The 23953-nt window shown below is 42.6% G+C and overlaps 2 protein-coding genes across 2 annotated transcripts in view; both read right to left on the bottom strand.

The window, feature by feature from the left end:
• LOC142098078 (protein kinase C delta type-like) overlaps nucleotides 1-721 on the bottom strand; it is a 33440-nt gene extending 32719 nt beyond the window's left edge. The window contains exon 1 of the mRNA XM_075180550.1: nucleotides 88-721. Coding sequence (XP_075036651.1) covers nucleotides 88-721 — 634 coding nt within the window. The remainder of the gene's footprint in view (nucleotides 1-87) is intronic.
• A 14133-nt stretch (nucleotides 722-14854) lies between these two features.
• Nucleotides 14855-23953, bottom strand: part of LOC142098106 (intelectin-1-like) — a 31619-nt gene continuing 22520 nt past the window's right edge. Inside the window, exons 7-8 of the mRNA XM_075180594.1 lie at nucleotides 17006-17112; nucleotides 14855-15255 (exon numbers count right to left, since the gene is read on the bottom strand). Of these exons, the coding sequence (XP_075036695.1) occupies nucleotides 15103-15255; nucleotides 17006-17112 (260 nt within the window). The 3' untranslated portion in view covers nucleotides 14855-15102. The remainder of the gene's footprint in view (nucleotides 15256-17005; nucleotides 17113-23953) is intronic.

The following is a 23953-nucleotide window of genomic DNA, read 5'->3' as shown; positions in this document are numbered from 1 at the left end:
CAGCACACCAAAATCAATGTAAAGTGGTTGTATGGAAATAATTTCTATGTACCAGTCCACAGGTGTAAATGAACCTTCAGTACCTACCTGCTCCATCCTGAATATGTTTCTCCATCTCTGACCCAGATGTGACCTTTCTCCTTTTCTTCCTGTGCTTTCTCTTCATGGAGACTTTCTTCTTTCCTTCATCCGATGAGTCTAAAATTCTCCTTTTCTTCCTGTGCTCACTCTTCATCGACACTTTCTTCTGGCCTTCATCCGATGAGTCTAAAATTCTCCTTTTCTTCTTGTGCTTTCTCTTAATGGACACATTCTTCTGGCCTTCATCCGATGAGTCTAAAATTCTTCTTTTCTTCTTGTGCTTTCTCTTACTGGACACTTTCTTCTGGCCTTCATCCGATGAGTCTAAAATTCTTCTTTTCTTCTTGTGCTTTCTCTTACTGGACACTTTCTTCTGGCCTTCATCCGATGAGTCTAAAATTCTTCTTTTCTTCATGGCTGCCTTCCTCCGGACAATCTCTTCCTCATCTTTCTTCTCTTCCTCCTTGGCGCTTGTTCTCCGCTCTGGATCCAACATTTTCTCTGAGACAACTGCAATGCAGGTAGGTTGCTTCCAACTGTCGCTGTGGTCGTCCACTGGTCTGAAAGTAAACACCTTGGTTGCCCCGGCTACAGCTTCATAGAATCTTGTGATGTCACCGCACTTGCCGTGAGGGACCATTTAACTGCCCCTATCACTGTGATATATATGGTTATCCTGTATGTGTTTATGTGCATTTAACATAAGTTGGGAGGTATGGGTGATATTGACACTGCATAAAATAGAGGTTTCCTAATTTAGGGGATTAAGTTGAGTTCATCAATGAAGATTAAAATTGATTTATGTTACGTTACATATGAAATTTTGTTGACCACCTATTTCAATACCCTTTATTTAAATTTATAACAATACCAACTAGTTATTGGATGAGTATACTCAGAACACACAGTTAGTGCAATTTATGATGTTTATTGAACAGGTGAACATAGAACATGAGTCTTACAGTTTAGTCTCTTGTGAGAGGTGAACTTTCCATGACTGACAAGATACCATTCAGGAACCTAGTCAGTCATGGAAGTGTCACCTCTCACAAATACTATCATCCTTCTTGAGATATAATGGCTGCTTTCCTCTGGATCCTGTACTGGGCCTTGTAATTTGTATTACCATTCTAATGGTATTTATGTACACGTTTTATAAACCAGTCGCAGAATGGTCTTAACTAAGCTGCGTTGTAATGTTACGGAAATATCACCATTCAGGTCCCTGAGAGTTTTGATTCACCAATACCAATGTCATAAATTGATGAAACATCTATCAAATTGCTAGGAAGTTACTATTATGATCAATGTGGCAGTTAGAAAATGCACAATACTGTGATACATGTTGCTTTTCTTGTGTTAGTATTTTAGCAGGACCGCTATGTAGATTTATGTTCATATTTTAGAATTGAAATGTACCATGACACAGGAACACAGAATTAGTAGATGTCAGATGTTTATATTATAAGGGCACAGTCGTGCCCTTACATTAAGGTTACATCTAAAAAACTACATTCTGCCACATGTGCCACATGCCAAATTGAAAAAAAAATTAAAAAAAATGACAATTTAGGAATAATCTAAATTTGAAAATCTCGCCGTTTTTTCTCCACTTCCTGTCTTGCCAAAGTCACAGTTTTTCAGTTTTTTTTTTGGGAGAGCGTAACTCAGTGTACAGGAGGTCTAAAGACTAAGGATGAGCAGGCTCGGATGTCTGGAATCCGAGCCCACCCGAACAGTGTGATTCCGAGTCAGATCCGAGCGATGTCCGGGTATTCCCGCCGATTCCGAAATTTAAAACAAGGCTCTGGCTCATAATCCCGCTGTCGGATCTCACGATACCCGGATCCTTTAAATTCCCCGCTTGCCGCCGCCATCTTCACTAGGGCATTGATCAGGGAAGAGGGAGGGTGGGTTAGGTGCTCCTCTGTCCTGTGATTTCTCGTGCTGTGCTGTGTTCTGCTCAGTCCAGTCCAGTGGTGCTGTGTCCTGTGCTTTGTCCTGCTGAGTCCAGTGGTGCTTTGTGCAGTGCTGTGTCCTGCTGATTCCAGTGGTGCTGTGTCCTGTGCTTTGTCCTGCTGAGTCCAGTGGTGCTTTGTGCAGTGCTGTGTCCTGCTGATTCCAGTGGTGCTGTGTCCTGTGCTCTGTTCTGCTAAGGGCATTGTTATTTCTAAATTATTCCAAAGTTATAAAAAATTTATTAAAAAAGTTATAAAAAAATAAATATAAATAAAATAAAAAAATTATAAAAAAATTATACGAAAAAAAAAAAAATTAGGTTGAAAAAAATAGGTAGTACTATTTCAATTCAAAGTCACACTACGTTCACTCTTGTAGCTGTCACAAAAAAATAGGTAGTACTATTTCAATTCAAAGTCACATTACGTTCACTCTTCCAGCTGTCACAAAAATTAGGTAGTACTATTTCAATTCAAATTCACACTACGTTCACTCTTGCAGCTGTCACTAAAAATAGGTACTGCTGTATAACTACAGTCCAGTGGTACTCTCCTGTGCCGCAGATAATTTGTAAAGGCTTTGCCCAGTGTGTGTGGTTTAGGGGCACGCTCTCTTGTGCTGCATATAATGGAGTACCAAAATTTGGAGGATAAAGTAGGGAAAGATCAAGAACCACTTCCTCCTAATGCTGAAGCTGCTGCCACTAGTCATGACATAGACGATGAAATGCCATCAACATCGTCTGCCAAGGCCGATGCCCAATCTCCTAGTACAGGGCATGTAAAAAACCCAAAGTTGACTAAAATTTCCAAAAAAAAGAAAATTAAAAACATCTGAGGAGAAACGAAAACTTGCCAATATGCCAATTACGACACGGAGTGGCAAGGAACGCTTAGGCCCTGGCCCGTGTTCAGGACTAGTGGTTCAGCTTCACCCAGGGATCTAAGCCCTCCTCCTCCCCCCCTCTCAAAAAAATTGAAAAGAGTTATGCTGTCAGCAACAACAACAAAACAGCAAACAACTCTGTCTTCTAAACAGATGACATCACAAATCCCCAAGGCGAGTCCAAGGGTGTTGGTGGTTGATAAGCCTGACCTTCCCATCACTGTACGGGAAGAGGTGACTCCATCCACCATTTGCAGCACACCCTCTGCATATGCTGGAAGGATCACCCACAGTCCAGTTACAGATTTGGATAATCAAGGTGTCAATGTTGTACACCGGGAGGAGGCTATTGATGTAGCTGGCGCTGTGGAGGAACTTGACGATGAGGATGCTGATGTTGTTATTGTAAATGAGGCACCAGGGGGAAAAACAGTTGTTGTCCATGGGATGAAAAAGCCCATCGTCATGCCTGGGCAGAAGACCAAAAAATCCACCTCTTCGGTCTGGAGTTATTTCTATCCCAATCCGGACAACAAATGTATGGCCATATGTAGCTTATGTAAAGCTCAAATAAGCAGGGGTAAGGATCTTGGCCACCTAGGGACATCCTCCCTTATACGTCACATGAAGAACCTTCATAATTCAGTGTTTAGTTCAGGACCTGTGGCTAGGACCGTCATCAGTCCAGGGACACCTAAATCCCTTGGTCCTGTTGTATACACACCACCAACACCCTCCTCGTCAACTTCCTCCACGATCTCCATCAGAGATAGTCCTGCAGGCCATGTCACCGGCATGACTGAGTCCTCTTCAATCCGGGATTCTTCCGGGGAATCCTGCAGCGGTACGCCTACTACTGCCGCTGCTGCTGTTGCTGCTGGTAGTCGGTCATCTTCCCAGAGGGGAAGTCATAAGAACGCTACGTCTTTCACCAAACAGTTGACCGTCCAACAGTCGTTTGCCATGAGCACAAAGTACGACAGTAGTCACCCTATTGCAAAGCGGATAACTGCGGCTGTAACAGCTATGTTGGTGTTAGACGTGCGTCCGGTGTCCGCCATCAGTGGAGTGGGATTTAGACGGTTGATGGAGGTATTGTGTCCCCGGTACCAAATCCCGTCGAGATTCCACTTCACTAGGCAGGCGATACCCGGGATGTACAGACAAGTACGAACAAGTGTCCTCAGTGCTCTGAAAAATGCGGTTGTACCCACTGTCCACTTAACCACGGACATGTGGACAAGTGGTTCAGGGCAAACGAAGGACTATATGACTGTGACAGCCCACTGGGTAGATGCATCGCCTTCCGCAGCAACAGCAGCAGCTGCATCAGTAGCAGCTCTCCACAACGACTGCTCGTTCCAAGGCAGGCAACGTTGTGTATCACCGATTTTAATAAGAGGCACAACGCTGACAACCTCTTAGAGAAACTGAGGGAAATAATCTCGCAGTGGCTTACCCCACTTAGACTCTCCTGGGGATTTGTGGTGTCAGACAACGCCAGTAACATTGTGCGGGCATTACATATGGGCAATTTCCAGCACATCCCATGTTTTGCCCACACCATAAATTTGGTAGTGCAGCATTACCTGAAGAGTGACAGGGGTGTGCAGGAGATGCTTGCGGTGGCCCGCAAAATTGCTGGACACTTTCGCCATTCTGCCAGTGCCTACCGCAGACTCGAGCAACATCAAAAAAGGCTGAACCTGCCCTGTCATCACCTCAAACAAGAGATTGTGACGCGCTGGAACTCCACCCTCTATATGCTGCAGAAGATGGAGGAGCAGCAAAAGGCCATTCACGCCTACACAGTCACCTACGACATAAAAAAAGGAGTGGGGATGCGCCTGAGTCAAGCGCAGTGGAGACTGATTTCCGTGTTGTGCAAGGTTCTCCAGCAGTTTGAACTTGCCACACGAGAAGTCAGTTCCGACACTGCCAGCTTGAGTCAGGTGATTCCCCTGATCAGGCTGTTGCAGAAGCAGCTGGAGAAAGTGAGGGAGGAGCTGGTAAAGCATTGCGATTCAACAAAGCATGTAGCTCTTGTGGATGAAGCCACGCTTTGCCAGGATCCGAGGGTGGTCACTCTTTTAAAGTCAGAGGAATACATTCTGGCCACCGAGCTGGATCCTCGGTTTAAAGCGTATGTTGTATCTCTGTTTCCAGCAAACACAAGTCTACAGCGGTGCAAAGACCTGGTGGTCAGGAGATTGTCCTCTGAAGAGGACCGTGACATGCCAACAGCTCCTCCTTCATTTTCTTCAACACCTGTCGCTGCGAGGAAAAAGCTCAGTTTTCCTAAAAGACCCGCTGGCAGGGATGCTGAGAACATCTGGTCCGGACTGAAGGACCTGCCAACCATTGCAGACATGTCTACTGTCGCTGCATTGGATGCTGTCACTATTGAAAAAATGGTGGAGGATTACTTTGCTGACACCATCCAAGTAGACATGTCAGACAGTCCTTATTTTTACTGGCAGGAAAAAAAGGCTGTTTGGAAGCCCCTGTACAAACTGGCTATATTTAATTTTACCTGAGTTGTCCCTCCTCCAGTGTGTACTCGGAAAGAGTTTTTAGTGCAGCGGGGAACCTGGTCAGTGAGCGGCGAAGGAGGTTGCTTCCGCAAAACGTTGAAAAAATTATGTTCTACATGGGAATGTCCTATCGATCTAATCCCTGGTAATACCCCATCTTGTTGACATGTTTGCTTTTGATTGTGATCATATACTCTTCCTGGGGTACATTGTTTCTGGATCAGGTCTTCAAATACACCAAGAAACGTACAAACAGTGTTAGTCTGGCCCCAACCGTCTAGCGATTTCTTGGCTTCGCCAATTACTATAGGCAATTAATTCAGGGGTACTCCACCTTGGTTGCTCCTATAATTTCCCTCACTTTAAGGGGGCTATTGCCAAGGATTGACCCTCTTCTGCATCTAAGGTATTCCATGTCCTCAAACAAGCCTTTTCATTTGCTCCAATGCTTAAGCAATCTGACTCTTCTCAATCACTTTTTATGAAGGTAGACGAATTCACTGTTGAAGTAGGAGCAATTCTTTCCTACATATTTTTCTAGCAAGAAGTTGCATCGCTGCAGCTTTTTCTCTTGCAAGTTACTATCCACGGAACAAAACTATACAATCAGAGATAAGGAGCTTTTAGCAATAAAGCTCGCTCTGGAAGAGTGGAGGTTTCTCCTTACTGAGCTCTTTTTCTGGTACCAGTCTTCACGGACCATAAAAATGTGTTATATTTTCAATCAGCTCAATCCTTAAATCATCGGCAAACCCCATGGTCTTTATTTATAACTCTTTTCAATTTTCATAAAACGTTTAGACCAGAGAATGACAATAAAAATGCTGATGCCTTGTCTCATTACTTCAGTTCCAATCAAGATCCTGACATTCCAGAGAATCATCATTCTGATTGTCTTCTAGCTACTTCCACTAATACTTCCCCTCAGGGTATAACCATAACCATGTCTAAAGTTGAAAAGAGGCTACTTTAGTGGGCACATTCTTTATATATCCGCTACAATTGTTTTTCTGAGAATAAATTCAGAGCAACTCCTATTTTGAAAATAGGAGACAGGAATTGGTTACCTAAAATAATCCCGTGAAGGGTTAATGGCGCACACTATGTAGGCGGAGGAATACCACCAATAAGGGTTTTTTTGGAGATCTCTTTAAGAGATGGTACTTGTCTATAAAGATATATATACAGAATATTTTTTTAATAATTTATATTTTAATTTTATTTTTTACTTTTCAAGGTACCCTCCAATCTATGCTGGCCAGCTATACAGTTTTACAATTGATGTAATATTTATGATTTATTTACTAGATCATGCTGTTTGTGATTAAACTTATATTCATGTGATACTAATCAATTGTTTCCTTATTGCTATGGGAGGATCCTCTAGGTCTTTTTATTGAGCTATACCAACATACATTCTCCGCAGCGCAATCTGTCTTGTCTGTTTTTGAGGCATTGGTTACCTACTAATAATCTTTGACCAAAAAAGTTGTTAATCCATTGGCTTTTAAGCTTTTAATTACTCTCTTCTCTGTGTATCCCCAATACTTTTCATATTTACCTACTCAAGCCTCTTGTTAATAATTAGCTCTCATCAGCATCCACCCCTCCCTCTACTGTTAAGATCATGGGGATCAATTTCAGTAACATCAAATTCCAGAATTTATCTTGGGAATATTCAGTTTCTAGTAGACTGGAAATGATTTAGATCGGATGAGAGAGAGTATATTGCTGCAACAGATGTCCATGATACTTTTGTTCTGAAAGAAAGTCCACATATAAAAGACGGGGTACTTTCATGCACACACCTGTAGTTACAATAACTGGGTCCGATGTCCTCTTGCTTCTGTATCAGGGGATGTCACGATGATGAAGTGCTCCATGGCACAACAGAAGTGTGATGGAGGCTAACTGCTGGTGTTGACGCGACTGAACAGGGAGGCGTGGAGTCTAACGCACCCTTGGTATTCAACAGGGACCCCCGCAAGGAGGTATGGACTTGGCTGCAAAGGGTGCACAGGTCGGGGTTCTCCAAGACAGTCACCAGCGAGATAGGGGAACAGTGGAAGTCAGACAGGCCGAGGTTGTAACCAGGAGGACGATGCAGTTCCGAGTCAGGAACCAAAGAGTAGTCAGGGAAGCCGAGTAGTACCAGGAGAGCAGAGTCAGTGCCAAATCAGTATCCAGAGAGTAGTCAGAAACAAGCAGAGTCAATAGGAACGACCAACCGAGGAGCGGGTGAGAACCACAATGCTAGTAGGATTGAAGATAAGTTTAGGTTCAAATGACGAAATGGCATTGAAATTCTCAAATTCCTAAACAGTGTCTTAGATTAGTTTTTTAGATCACCTAAGATTTATGTCCACTGAAAGCAAAAATTGTTCCTACGCACAAGTATTAAAGACAAGTTTCACTTATACAGGGAGACGGACTAATGGGTACGTTACACTGACTGGAGCTTTGGGCTTTAAAGATCATGTTGTCACGGGCACTAGGAGTCTTTACCCAGGGATCACCAGATGGTAGGCTTACCAGAGCAATGTAGATGGTAATAGGGTACTCTGGTAGCTGGGTGATCACGGAACATGAAATGATGGCCGATGAGATGCTCAGGAAAGTCTATGACTAGCAACACTGGTAATACTGAGGTAATGATTCACAAGGAACTGTATGGACAAGGACACGTGAAGGTAGTCAGTGGTCTGCGATAGCAAGTTGTACCACTGCTATAGTGAGGAGGAATGTCCAACAGAAACAAGGAGGTGATGAGAGTCAGCGGTCTGCGGGTAGCAAGTTGTACCGCTGTCTGAGTGAAGGAATGGAATCCAAGTGGAGGTATCCAGGTAGTCAGTGGTCTGCGGTAGCAAGTTGTACCACTGCTATGTGAGAGGATAATGGAACAGGTGATACCGGAAACAGGGATCAGTGGTCTGACATCAGCAAGTTGTACCACTGCATATATATGTGAGGAGGTGCACGGGGGAAGACTGCAACACAGGATATACACAGGCACCTTATACACGATCCACAGTAATATGCACAATATAGGTATATATATATGTAAATGACTGATCAGGTCTGCAATCTAGAAAGTCTCTTGAAGTAGTCCAGCACAATGATAACACAGTCAATGATGGCAATAGACTCAGCGGATAGCAGACTCCAGAGAGAACCAAACACAGTCCAGCAAGATATGCAATACACAGCACAGTCAATGAGAAGTATGCATACCGTGGTTCAGCAGTAGCAGTCAGATGGGATTGCAGCGGTACCTGAGCGGCTGGAGGCCGACTGGATAGGAAGTCCCTGGATAGGAGAAGCAGCGGTCTAGCAGGTGCAGCGCACAGGTGAGTAGACCGACAGGGACACGAATCCACAGGAGTCAGCAACACGTGGAACTGGACTCATAGGAAACCCAGGAGAATGGAGATGATCCAGCAGAGGGTAGTAGAAGAGATACAAATCCAATGCTGACAGGAGGGTAGAGGCCAGAGGAACACGTGAAGGCGTGGAGAGTGGATCAGCAGGAGATGGACGATAGCGCTGACCACAGCGGCAGGACTCAGCGGCACACGGAGGTAACCAGTAGCAACCACAGGAACCAACAGCGATGGGAAAACAGGAGTGCAGCGCAGGGCCGGAGCTGTAGATCACGAAGTGTAGCAGATGGTAATGAAAAGCGGCAGTCTCGAGGAAGTCACAGCAAAGATGAGATGAGAGTGTAGTGCACGGAGGCAGCGGATAGTAATCAGCTGGCAGTCACGATGTTGAACACAGGCGAGTTGCAAGCAGGAGACTGTAGTGCACAGAGGCAGCGGATAGAAATCAGCAAACAGACTTGATGAGAAGCAGGTGAGTGAGGTAAAAGCTGGAGTGCACGGAGGCAGCGGATAGCAATGAGCAAACAGTCACATTGATATAAAATAACGTTGAAGTGGTGTAGAAGACTGTAGTGCACGGAGGCAGCGGATAGGAATCAGCAAACAGTCATGATGATAAAGTTGATGGTAGAAGTGGTATGGAACCACAGTAGTAGAAGTGGTTTGGAAACCACAGGAATCAGCAGCACTGAATACACAAGTAATACAGGAACACCTTCAGAGACTCATGAGGAATGAGACTCCAAGATCAGGCAACGTGGTAGTGACCACAGGTGCTTAATATAGGGAGGTTGCCTGATCTGCCAATTAAGTTAAAGGGGTATACACTGAAGTATAGAAAAGGGCTGCGCATGCGCAGACCCTCAGGATGGTGGACGGCCACGGTTCCTAAATGTCCGGGAAGAGGCACTCACGGTCCGGTGAGTGACACATGTCCACAGATGGTCAGTATGGATCCTTCTGATGAAACCGTCAGATCAGATGGAGAAATGCGTCAGTGTTTTTTGCGTCTATTGAATTTATTTGCAATTATTTTTCACTGTGAAAGCTACACAAAATATCTGCGGACAGCTTTTAATTGGAAGCTATAATTGTGGAGAGTTTTTATCTGCCGGGCCAAGAATTCATTACAAGTGGTGAGATATACAACCCGTGATTCTAAACTGCTCTGTCATCAAGTTAAATTTCCAGAGGGACTGTTCTCAGTTCCTAAACCTCCTATGAATTCTAAGGAACATACCCGGAGTTATCATCAGTTTATCCCTTATTACAGTTTATTATTGCTGGACTTATTCCTTATTGAGGTCACCACTTTGTGGCTGTATTTATAATATCTATCTACCTAGGGACATCTAACTAGACTTTCTCCCATATTGGTTATTGGCGCAAGGCCTATTTATAGTATTAGGGGATTTTCCCACGACAGCGTGGGAAATCCCTAATACTATAAATAGACCTCGCGGCTGTGCTAAGTTCATTGCGTATCAGAACTTCTACAGAGTAGATGCTGTTTGCGGCATCTCTCATCTTTTTTTTTTTGTTTTTAACCAAGCATGTTCCGGATTGGATTTTACAAATATGGGGTCCTTCAGGCTGAATATAAGAAGACTGCAATTCACAAGTGGGCCCTCCTGGCCAGAGGAACTGAAGAATTTTCCAAGCATGGACTATTGGAATTACAAATTTATTTTGGACATGGTCAAGCCCGACTATCTGAATTACAAATGTATTTTGGACATCGCCAAGACGGGCTTTGGATACAAATTGATTTGGGACTTGGTTTACACTCATTTTAGGATTAAAAGCTGCTGACGACAGATGAAAACATCACTGGTGAGTAGTTTGGGGATTTATTATTTTTAATAAAATTATGTGGTATAAATGTGTGTTTAGTGTCTTTATTGGGGTTTTGTTATTTTCATTAAATGTATGTGGTTTGAATGAGGGAGTTGTGGTTTTGTAAACTTTTTATTTTGTGGAACTACATGTGTCTTCAAGCCATGGGTGCATGTTGGTACTTGTGGTTCTCCAAGTGGCAGCATGCCTTGACTGCCATGGGTATGCTGGTGCTTGTAGTTATACAAGCATCAGCATGCCCAGACTGTTTATGGCATCCTGACTGGGTGGGACTTGTAGTTCCACTTAACAAAATGGCGTATATGTTTGTTTTTTACATTTCTAACGCCATTATTACTCTACACCCACCGCCCAGGGGTTTAGGAAGAGCCCAAGTGCTTTCAGCACTGGGCAGGGTGTCCCTAGAGGGATGGTTCCCGCTCGTTTTATTTGGCAGTCCCCACTCCCTAGGGAATACAGCCCAGTGCTGATCAGGCTGGTTTGCCTAGTGCTGGTTAAGTTAAAATCGGGGGGACCCCACGCAAATTTTTTCCCCGATTTTCACATAACCAGCAATAGGCTGGCAGCACTTGGGTTAACAGTGGCCGGGTGGGGGGACCCCACACTTTTTTTTTTTGGGAACTTTTATCTATTTTTATACATTTGACAGCTGCCGGGACCTCCGACTCTATAGACAGAACAGTGTAACAGTGATGTGTTTACTAAACACGCAGGAAACACAGGAGAGTTAGCTAGAGGCGAGAATGTTTGACATCACAGCAAAGCGCTGGAGATGACCAGCGATTTGTAAGATCAGAGTAAAAATCGCAGTTTAATACATCTGGCAACTTGGGGACTAAAATCGCTGGTTATCATCCGCGATTTTCCGTGATTTTGAAACGCTGAAAAAATCAGACCTTGATACATTTACCCTTTGCTCTACTCCCTGCTCTAGTAATATATGAATACTTAGGCAAAGCGTGATCAGGACCCATAGCCAGATTAAACCCACATGGCTGGCCTCCCCCTGTATATATGTATGTGTGTATAGGTGTATGATGTGGGATGAGATGGAGGAGTCAGGTCATTAAAACTAGAGATTTATCGTGCTGGACAACCCTTCTCATCCACAACTGTCCATTGTTCAATTCTTAAAGGATGCCAGGTGGGTTCGTAAATATAACTTTATTCTTATTTTTAGTATTGTAACGCAGTAATTATATTGAGGTATTGGCATTTTATAAAAGATAATATCTACATACAGAGAATCTCATGTTAATTAGCCTTTATTTTAGCCAGCAGGGAAGGTGTTATTTTGATGAGTACATTCCAAAATAATGTTGTGTTGAAGAGGGTCTGTGCTACTATGTCCAACTGCTCCCACTGGCCAGTATAAATTTCGGAAGATGAAGAAGAAAGATGATATTGTGTCAAACCATGGTGTGTGCCAAAAATGACATCCATAGTGTCACTGTGCCAGGGAAGGGTATACTTGTCCTATACTGAATATATGCATCCTATATGTCTGAGAGGTGGTGGTATATATATATATATATATACAGGCCTGGCACTTCCATTGGGCAACCTTAGGCAGTTGCCTAGGGCACTGGGACCTGCAGGGTGCCGCTGACTAGATTTTCTAATCTAGTCAGCGGTTTGGGACATAAGTGCAGTGGCGGAGGAGCACCTGCTGCACTTTGTAGCGGCCGCCGCCATCCTCTTCTTAGAGGAGGACGGCGGCGGTCACTAAAAAACAGCAGCAGGCGCCCCTCCACCGCTGCACTTATGTCCCAAACCGCGGACTAGATTAGAAAATCTAGTCAGCGGTTTTGTAGTGGCCCTCTTGTTCTTGAAAATGGATGTGCCCGGGCCGCCCCATGCACTCACTGACGTCAGTGATCATGTGACCTTCCCATAGTCCGGCGGTCCATTAATAGTCTCACACTGTCTGTCACTGACGCCTCCCTCCCCTTCCAGCTTGCACCGCTGTGCTCCACCCTCCTCCTTTGTTGTGAGAGCCGAGGAGCGGTGGGCAGCTTTTGAAGAGGTCCCCTGCACTTGCTGACCAGCCTTCAGGAATAAAAAAAAATTATTATTTTTTTTGTATTCTTTTTTTCTTTTGTATTATTATTATTATTATTATTATTATTATAATTTTTTCTATAAGGGCTACCCATGCTGTATCTTTGATTTAAAAACTATGGAGGATAAAATAATTATTTTATTGCCACCTCATGATCTATATTTGACTTATTGCAAGTTAAATATAGAGCACGAGGTGCCAATAAAATAATCATTGTATCCACCATAGTTTTTAAATCAAAGTTACAGCATGAGGTGGTAAATAATAGTAATTTCTCTCCCAAATACCTTGCAAATGAAATAAAGAGTATGACGTGGCAAATGGTCATTTTTCTATGGTATAAAAATCACTATTGCCACATCATACTCTATATTTCATTTGCAAGGTATTTGGGAGAAAAATGACTATTATTTAGCACTATTTGACTTGCTGAAAGTCAAAGATAGAGCGTAAGGTGCCAAAAAAAATAGTAATTTTCTCCCCCATACTTTGCAAGTCAAATATAGAGCATGAGGTGGCAAATAGTCATTTTTCTACCATATAAAAATGACTATTTGCCACCTCATGCTCTATATTTGATTTTCAAACTATTGTGGAGAAAAAGACTATTTGATTGGCACCTCATGCTCTATATTTGACTTGCAATCTTTGGGGTCCAATTTCTACACCATAGTTTGCAAGTGATGCAGAGGGGGTGCAGTGGTGTGATGCAGAGGGGGGGGGGATGCAGTGGTGTGATGCAGAGGGGGGTGTAGTGGTGTGATGAAGGAACATATGTGTGATGAAGGGACATGTTAGGGCCTTGAACAAATGCATAATTCATAGGCTTATTGTGTCAAGTTTTTTGTTCCGAAATCTAACACCTGGATACCTCCCCTCTAGAAATCCTGTGTCTGCAGTGGAGTCTGGACAGCGTTCTGCATCAAACAACACGGCATCTGGACCGCTGAAGAAAGTAAAGCTAAATTATTTTTTTTAAACACAAATGCACTCAGTCGAGTAGGTAAGGGTCTGTGAGGCAGGTGTTTGGTATGTTCGCGAGGGGGGGGGGGGGGGTGGTATCTTGAAATTTTGCCTAGGGCGCTGAGAACCCTAGCACTGGCCCTGGACCCCAGCACTATGTGGCGGTACAGCTGCTGCGTGGTGGTACACAACCCTTTTCTTACTCATTTGTTGAAGGGGGCCCACAAAAAGTAGCTGTACCAGGGGGCCCCAAATTCCTCTTGGCAAAATTATATTCATTGCCTGATGATGTTCACTAAACTCTAAAAAAAAAATTTTCAGACTGTGCCCATATTTTATGTCAATGCTGTTTGTGTTTTGTGATGAATACATGGTGTTTCACAGTAGTTACAAGACAATGTTCTTCTTTTATTATGATTTTAATACAGGCAGCATGGTGGCTTAGTGGTTAGCACTTCTGCCGCACAGCACTGGGGTCATGAGTTCAATTCCCGACCATGGCCTTATCTGTGAGGAGTTTGTATGTTCTCCCCGTGTTTGCGTGGGTTTCCTCTGGGTGCTCTGGTTTTCTCCCACCTCAAAAAATAAACATATTAGTAGGCTAATTGGCTGCTATGAAACTGACTTTAGTCTCTCTAGATCTGTGTATGTTATGGAATTTATACATAGCTCCAATGGGACAGGGACTGATGTGAGTCCTCTGTACACGCTTAGGAATTAGTAGTGCTATCCCCAGGACTGTGTAAGAAATTATTGAGAAGGGACAATACCATAATACATTACCCATCCACTCCCCCCTGTGTTTCTTAATTTAACATTAGAAATCATCTAAGAATTTTGGGGATGTATATTTGGGATTGTATACCTCACAAGATATTGAAGATCCTCTTATGATCATATATTCTTAATAACCAGTCCAGCTATATACAAACTTTTTTTCTCATCGACTCTCCATTTTTGGACTTGACAGGAACAGTTGTCTTTCATTCTCAGTGCGAATGTGTATAGGCTTAAATGGTCGAGTAAAATGGGGGGGGGGGGGGGGGATGTAGTTGGTAGATTGGGAATGTGGCTTCTGTGGTCATGGAGCTTATTTTGTTTCATTTCTGGGAGGTATAATTAAACACACTGTCTGGTTTTCACTGCTGTATTTAATACAAATGACATAAAAGCAATATCTGTTCTAATATGCTACCAAGAGATCAATTAAAACATATAATATAATGTGAACCTTGGGATTGCTATATGAGGTTCAAAATTATCCTAGCTATCTGGGAGTAAAACAGTTAATAAATGGTAGTATGTTTTTAAAGTTCAGGTTCTTTTCCTGTTTGCTCTTTAAATTGTTTCTGTACTTAGTTTGATGTCTGAACAAGGGGGATCAGTGGTAGAAGATAAGTACAGCAGCTTCAGTTAGATCCTTGCTAGCACTCCATCCAGTGTGTGTGCTAGCTCCATCCCAGTCTAATGCTGTGAAGTCTCCACACTGTCTGGGACTCACCTCAGGAAAGTAGCCCCCTCCTCCAATGCAGTACTATAACGTTAAAGAAGAGATTGAAATAATTAGTGTTAGTGATGAAAATGTGTTACATATGAAAAATAAATCATATAGCACACCTCGTCCAATATTCAAACTCATTGCAAAATACATATAGACGCCCTTACACTAAATAGTTCTGGTACTTGGCCCGACTGCCTAGAGACCAGGGGGTAAATGTATCAAGCTGAGAGTTTTCCAGCGGGTTTGAATAACCAATCAGATCCTAGCTATCATTTATTTAGTACATTCTACAAAATGACAGCTAGAATCTGATTGGTTGCTATAGGCAACATCTCCACTTTTCAAACCCGCCAGAAAACTCTCAGCTTGATACATTTACCCCCAGATCTCTGTTAGCTTTGGTCATAAACGTACAAATGTGAAAGGTCCAATCATTAGGCATACCACTAGAGCGTCATTAGTATGATCAGGCAATAACCGCATACAAGGTCATGCATGATTATTGTCTGACTGCATTTACTGCCTATTCTAACAAATATCCAATCTTATTAATTGAAATTGGTTGTCTTTTAGTGTCCATAAATGTGATTTGTGGCCAGTTAGCATAATTGACTATAAAAATTGCAGCTTGTAGGGTACCTGTGCATTGGATCAAGCATAGCTAAAGTTTCCATGCATTCTCAGGGGGGTATTCAATTAGGTTTCTGGTTCGCGGTAACGCGCGTTACCATGGAACCTGTGCAATATTGCCGGTAATACGGTACCGCAATAACGCAGATTTTCCTACACAACCCTATGGGGTGCGCACGAACATCTACGTTATTGCGGTACCGTGAATTGACTTTGCGGCCCGTTTCAGCGCGTTCCCGCGGACTGGACACCTAATTTAATATGCCCCTCAGACTTTTTTATTTCGATTGTTTACCATTCCATTTATTTATGTAGCAACAAAATATTCTGCAGTGCTGTATAGTCAGAGAAATGTACTCATGTACATCAGTACCTAACCCAGGGAAGCGTACAAAGTAATTTCTCTGCAAGGCTCACAAACACATTATACCAGGGCCAAATAAATAGATTATGGGACAGGGGTGGAACAAATTTGGGGCACGACCTGGCAATGCCAGTCCACCTTCCTGTGGCCCTGCTGAGTTCTTCTGATAACATGCTGGGTCAACCCATGAGCAATGAATCCGCACGCCCTGTAGCGGCTGCACTCCCATCAGTGGCGGTAGTTCCGCCACTGCCATGGACCATGGAACATATGCTCATTTCATCCACTGAAAGAAAACATTCAAACGCACAAGTAACACATATTATGTAGATAGTTCTTATGTGCATTACTCTCTACATTACATACTTGCATAATAATTAAGGATGAAGAAAGACAAAGGTCCATCAAGTTTAACCTTCTAGGATAAAATTAAGACATACATGAAGCTAAACCAAGCAGTGTTTTAGGATAAAAATCTAAAAGGTGAAATTAATAAAGGAGTTAATCCTAATGTGGCAGAAGGTTGGACTTTGTATTGATGTTTTTACTGTATCCACCATATGCATTTTCAGGTGGATCTGCAAACCCACAAGTAGATGAATCCCTCTTTTACAATGGGCAGTTCCAAAGACTGTAAAAAGGGCATGCAACTTTAAATGCTCTTAGTGGATATCAAGGTCCATGCCAGAAGTGTGCCTCAATGGTGCAGTGGGCAAAAATCTATACTTCACATCAAAGTCCAACCTGCTACCCCTTTAGTACCTTTATCTGTGACTGGTAGCAACTTACATGTTCTGAATTACAGCCATTGTTTGTTTTTACTCCAGGGCATAAAGCTATTGATGCTCGTTCATTGTTAATCACTCGGAATTGGATGAAACCAGCAGTGAATACACCTGTAAAAGAGGTTTTAATTGTTCAGTATGAGAACTGTAGCTATTTTCTATAAAATGTCATTTGAATACACATAACAACTAAAACACAGAGAAGGTTATTTACTAACATTGCTTAAAAGGTGAACCAATGTATGAAAAATATAGTAACCTTTTCTATTAATCTTCAATTCACTTTTACAACATTTCTGCTGTGGACGTAATATACAGACCTTCATGGGTTAAAAGTGTCTTTTGCATATAACTTACAAATTGCCTTATGTAGAGTTGGATGCATTTACATTCTGAACATATATTTAGAAAGGACACTTGCATGAAAAAGCATATTTAGATGCCAGGCGCGGGCTGCCATACATCAGCCCGGAGGGCGCACAGGCGGCCGCATCACATGACATGAGATGCGCCCGCGTCCAATGACGCGGCCGCATCGCATGTCATGTGATGCGGCCACCCTGTGCGCTGACGCGGCCGCATCCCGTTACATGAGATGCGGCCGCCGGTCAAAATCAATAGATTTTGAAACCAAGGGGCGGCCCGGCCGACCTTCCGGCCAGCCCTAATAGCGCTGCAACTGAGCGGCCCGGGGGACCGATGCCCCCCTGCCACCCTGTTAGATACATATGCTCACTCGTACACATCCAGTTTTTTTAACATCAACATATGTGCCAGGATTGCTTCAGGAGTAACACATTTGTATACTTATGTACCTCAGTAGCATAGAGAAAGCATAGGGATAATGTAGACATGTGGTTTCACAATGTTAGTCATAAATATGAAATTTGAATTACACTATTTGTACATAATGTAATACTGTAATGAGATTGCATATACAAAAGAGAATAGTGTCTGGTCAGTGTTATTAATAAATGAGAAAGCCACATTTTCCACGTAAAATATAATTAAATGCAGACACTAATACAAAACAAAAGAACAAATTGAATTGAATTAATACAAAAATCCATTATTTTACTCTTTAAGAATGAAATGGGATTTTTTTTCCTGCTGCAGTCCAAAAGGAAATATATAAGTAATGCGAGTAGACTTATAATATACAGTCATGGCCTAAAAAATTGGCACCATTGCTGTTTTTTCTAATAATTCACCATATCTTGTAAATTGTTGAAACTGAAAATATAAATTGGTATCCACGTATATATTTTTTTACTTTGCAGTGGAATAAAACACAAAAAAGCAGAAAAAAATTACTAAGGCGTAGCTTGATCCAGACAGAAAATCTTAAATGGGTTGGACAAAATTATTGGGACCTTTTAGAAGTAGTTAGAAATAATTAGATTTGAAGCAGATGATTGTCCTTCACTCTGAAACTGAAATCACCTGTGGTGAGTAGCAGGTGCTTGCAATATAAAAATCACTCATTAAACGAGGTTGAGTATAGAAAAAGACTAATTTTCCTGTTTTGTATCACTGTGTGTATTGCAATGACCATGGAGAAAGGAAAGACAGTGAAGAATCTGAGGTGGTCAGACAGAAGATTATAGCCAAACATGGATAATCTCAAGCCTACAAATCAATCTCCTGAGACTTTAATGTTCCTATTTCCACAGTATGTAATGTTATTGGGAAATTTAAGGCCAATGGCACTGTTGCCAACCTCCCTGGATGTAGCCGAATGAGAAATGATCGAAGATTGCAGCACAGGGCTGTTTGAATGTTGGAGAAAGCACTTCAATCAACCCGCCAACCAGATACAAGCTGACCTTGAGACATGCACCATCCGTCTCCAACTCAATGAAATGGGGTTATATGGTTGGAGACTCAGGAGGACCCCACTGCTAAGAAAAAGACATAAGTAAGCCCAATTGGAGTTTGCCAAAAAACAACTAAACAAGCCAAATTCCTTCTAGCAGAATGCTCTGTGCTTTTTTGTAAAGCACATCATTCCTGTTAGGCTGCTGGCCTGATCACCAACGCACAGAACTAGATGATAGAGGTTTTCCCCCTATAGCAGCCGCCTTTCCCTTAGAGCTTGATGCGCTCACCGGTACTCAGATGCCCCTAGGACTTAGCTCCAGATGTAGTGTGGGTTGGTAATGCAGGACCACAGCGGTAGGCCAGGAGACTGGTAGAAAGCAGCGGATAGTCAAAACGGTAGCCAAGGTCAAGGGTCACAGGCAAGCAGGGTAGTCAATAAACATGCCAGAGGTCGAGGTCACAGGCAAGGTAGCAGGGTCCAAGGTACAGGCCAAAAGGGTCAGTGTCACAAGCAAACAGGCAGAGTCCAAAATCCAAGCAGGGGTCATACACAGAAAATCCAACAGAGTATCCATAGGACAGGGTACAGCAAACAGGAGCAGGTTAGCAAGACTTGGTCAGAAACGCTATAACCGGCAGGGAGGCTAATCCTTCCCTGCCTTAAATACTAAGAGCAGCCAATAGGAATCTGCCACCAGCCCCCATTCAGGTGCAGGCTAATAAATACAAGAGGACCACTTAATCAGCCCACAGGCTGTGATATATACTGCAGATGCGCCCAGCTATTCAGGTCACCGGAGCGCATAGAGATTGTTTTTGGCGTCCGGCCGTTGCCCTGGCAACGGTCGGCCCGAAATTCCGGAAGTGATAGGAAGAGGAGCAGTGAGTCGCGGCGGTGCCCGTGGCCGCCGCGGCTGTCTAACAATTCCTATTTTTGCAGAAAGTAAAATAAAACTTTCAAGAAAAAGAATACCTTCCCTACAGTCAAACATGGAGGAAGTTATGTGCTACATATGGCACTGGGTGCCTTGAACATGTGCATGACATCATGAAATCTGGAGATTACCAGGCCATTTTAGAGCACAATGTTGAACCCAGTGTCAGAAATCTGTGTCATGGGTCATCCAGCAGGACAATGACCCCAAACAGACTTTAAAAAGTACCCAGGAATGGTTTAAGATAAAACGTTGGACTGTTCTTAAGTGGCTAGTAATAAGACAAGGGGGTAAATGTATCAAGGTGTGCTTTTATAAATCCAGCGATTTTCTTGAAACTCGCTGATGTATGAAGCTGAGATTTCATGTAAAATCACCATAGGCATGTTTCTGCCAAAATCGATAGAGATCAAAGTCCCAACTGTTTTCCAGAGTCGGGACTCTGCCCCATTTCTCACGCTGTCATGGGGATTCCCCATAGAGTAGAAATAGACCTCGCGGCTGGATTCTATTCAGTGGCGTTGGTCTGCTTGTAGAAGCAGAAGTTGCATCGTCTGTAAACTGGGTTTATTATTTTTTTCAAGTATGCTTCAGATTTGGATTAAACAGTTTAATCCCTGGTAGGCCGTCCTTAATTCTGCACACGAACCTGATTGTCTTCCTCTCCATCTTAGCCTATTGGCAATGCAGCCATCGTCTTTGGGTGTATATTACACCCTACACTTCTAGTTAAATATCTAAAGAAATGGACAAAGGCAGTTTGGTATCTGTCTGCATCAGTCCCCCCCCCCATCCACTTGTAGTAAAATAGCCGTTATATAATCTAGAATATAAATAGAAATTGAGAAATGCAATTTGGTATCTGTCTGCATCATAATCATCAACATCCTCATTAGCGCCCTTGTCGCCTACACAAATCTCCCCCTCATCCTCTTCTAATTCCAAAGTGGCATCCTCAATTTGTGTATCACCGGCTACACTCTGGCTATTCAGACACACATCAGCAGAACTGCTGAAAGGGCCCCTCTTTATGGGTACACTAACAGAATGCTCACGATTAGACATCCCACTGTTGGATGGACTCTTCACAGGGATTGGTGTCATTTCTGATTCAGAGCAAACATTATCCTCTAATGCCTTAGTGTTATCTTGGAGCTCGGCTTTTGACGCGTAACAGTAGTTGTGCACCACTTGCAGGCTCGGAAATATTTTCGGATCTGCCACTAATAGAGAAAGGCGAAGGCCTCATTCTCTCTTTGCCACTGCGTGTGTAGAATGGCATGTTGGCAATTTTTTTTTTTATCGGCAGTTAACTTTTCCTCAGTAACACTTCTTTTTCACTTCAACACAGTAAAATTTTTTTTGGTGTGTGTTTTTTTGCCTGATTTCAAAACATGGTGTAGTTTGACATCGCCTTTTCCAGATGACGTACTGGGAACACTACCATCAGGACTGGTGACAGAACCTGGTTGCTCATTTTGCTCATATGTGGACTGCTTTGAATCCATTCTGAGCCCAAAGCACTTGTAGTGCTACAAATTGTTTTTGACACTGCTGCAAAATAGGACTTTTTGCACAGCCAGATACATTTCTGCAAAAGAATGGGGGACACCCCAAAAACAAATGGGAGTGCTAAATATATATTTTTTGGCACTGCTGCAAAATAGGACTTTTTTGACAGCCAGATATATTTCTGCAAAAGAATGGGGGACACCCCAAAAGCAAATGGGAGTGCTAAATATATATTTTTTGTCACTGCTGCAAAATATGACTTTTTTGACAGCCAGATAAATTTCTGCAAAAGAATGGGGGACACCCCAACAGCACTTATAGTGCCAGAAACTGAACAAAAACTCTTCTCTCTTCTCTTACTGCTGTAACAACTGATTACAATAGTATTGAATACAATCAATCACTGTCCCTGCGCTGATATAGCCAGTGTGACCCAACCCTGCTTTCTCCCTCTGTCAAATGGCGATGGATTGCTGTGGAGGTATTTATGCTTTAAAATCTCGCGAGAACCGAGCTCAGAAAAACAAATACGTCACGATGACGTTTTGCCTCGATTTCGAATCCGAATGGGCGGGAGAGTACCGAGCGTGCTAAATTGGGTAGGATTCGGATCTCGGGGAACCGAGCCTGCCCATCTCTAGAATATAGTAACAAAGGGAGTGATTTTCCACAGGCATCTAAGAGAGGAATTAGATATTCAGCTGACAGTTTGCACAGCAAGGCTGCAGACATTACGCATCTGTCCATCAAGCCAGGGCTGTCAGAGGAGTGTTAAGTATAAAAACTTATCTTTTTCATTGTTCAGGATGACCGATGGCAGTAGTGCCCGGTGTCTAGACAGAAGGACACAGTCCTTCTGTCTAGACACCCTGAAGGAAGTGTATGCTGTTTTATTGTGATGGAACAATAAAAGTACCGTTTATACAGTAAATAATAACTGTTGTGAGCTTATATGGCATTCCCTCTCTTCCATGCCTCAAAAACAGTCTTTTACAGTTTTGCTGCCATTTTTCCAGAATCTATTGACTTATATATTTGCAAACTGAAGCTGCATCTCCATCACTTTGCACTTTCCTTTCTTATTTTTTGATTCATGGACGACTCCGATATTGGTGCAATTCATGATGGAAAGTACATTTCACGCATTAATCTATTTATTCTACATTTCCTAACTCAAACTCCCAGTTTAGTTGCTTGTAAAGATATAACGGTTGGACTTAAATTAGTTTTCTGATACCAGATGCTTGGTTTGTTTGCAGCCACAGCCTTTTCAATAGAAAGTGTATTGTTAATGAAAATTGCTCTTTCTGCTGCTGATTTTTATATTACTTCATTATTGTTTTTATTTATGGAGTTCAGCTCCTAGAGTGGTCTTATATGCCTGTTCTAGTGTAATACTAGATCTGGGGGTAAATGTATCAAGCTGAGAGCTTTCCGGCGGGTTTGAAAAGCCAATCAGATTCTAGCTGACATTTATTTAGTACATTCTACAAAATTATAGATAGAATCTGATTGGTTGCTATAGGCAACATCACCACTTTTTGAACCCGCCGGAAAACTCTCAGCTTGATACATTAACCTAAAATAGAAAAATTACACCGGCACTCTCCACTTGTGTAAAGCTCCCAAAAAACAAGGGGATAAAGAGAGGAGATCCCTATCCTCTCCAAGCAAATACAACACTGAATCAGAATGAATCCCCGGCGCTAGATAACAGGATTAATAACCAACAGAACAAGGATATAAGTGTAAGGCAGATAAAATGAATAGTATTATGTAAAATGACATACACAGAATACAAGTATAATAAATCTGGAAAAACTTTACATAAGTAAAATTACCAATGGTCTGCAGACAAAGAAAAAAAGAAAAATTAGGATGTCATAATAATAATCATCAAAACACTGACTGATATTGTCCAAAAAATGTATAAAAAATTAAATAGTATGCATAAAAACATGTGGCCAATGCTTGGATCCTAAAAAACAAAAGAACACTGGATATTCCCTTAGGGGCACATTTATCAATATTCGGCAAAAGTGAGAAATAGTTATCAATCCTTATCGCAAGGATAAGGATTGAACTATTTCTCACATTTATTAAAAAAGGGAACACAGACACAGCAGTTCCGAAAAACTGCTGTTTCTGTGATAGAAAAAATCACACTTACCTCCCTCTTCGGACGCGCTGTCTCTCGGGATCTCCTCTTCTTCCTTCAATTGCTCATGTGCAGTGCACATGCGCACAAAGTCCCCACTCTGTCTCTGCAACTATCGTTGCAGAGAGAGTGCGCTGAGTGACAGGGAGGGATCATGTGATCCCTCCACACATGCGCTGTCCAGCTCTGCTCTCCGGAGCAGAGCTGACAGCAGTGGATGTCTTCAATTCGGATGATGTACGCCAGCTTCAGCTGGCGTACATTATTAAGACAAGTTTCCGAAAAAAAACATTTTTCGGGACTTGTTAGATTGCAGCCAGGAGCAGTCACCATACTGTTGAATGGTGACTGCTCGCAAAAACGATCAGGAGTGCAAAGCAGCAGATATCCATGATATCTGCTGCGATGCACCTTTAATAAATTTGTGGAGGGCACATCGGGACTTTAATTCCACGGTAAGTGCACAATAGTGCACTACCGTGATTTGTTAAATATGCCCCATAGTCTCTACAGATGCTTCCACACA

Source organism: Mixophyes fleayi, chromosome 7 (genome assembly GCF_038048845.1).
Source record: "Mixophyes fleayi isolate aMixFle1 chromosome 7, aMixFle1.hap1, whole genome shotgun sequence".
Taxonomy (NCBI): Eukaryota; Metazoa; Chordata; class Amphibia; order Anura; family Limnodynastidae; genus Mixophyes; species Mixophyes fleayi.
This window is presented reverse-complemented; position numbering and strand designations above follow the sequence as displayed.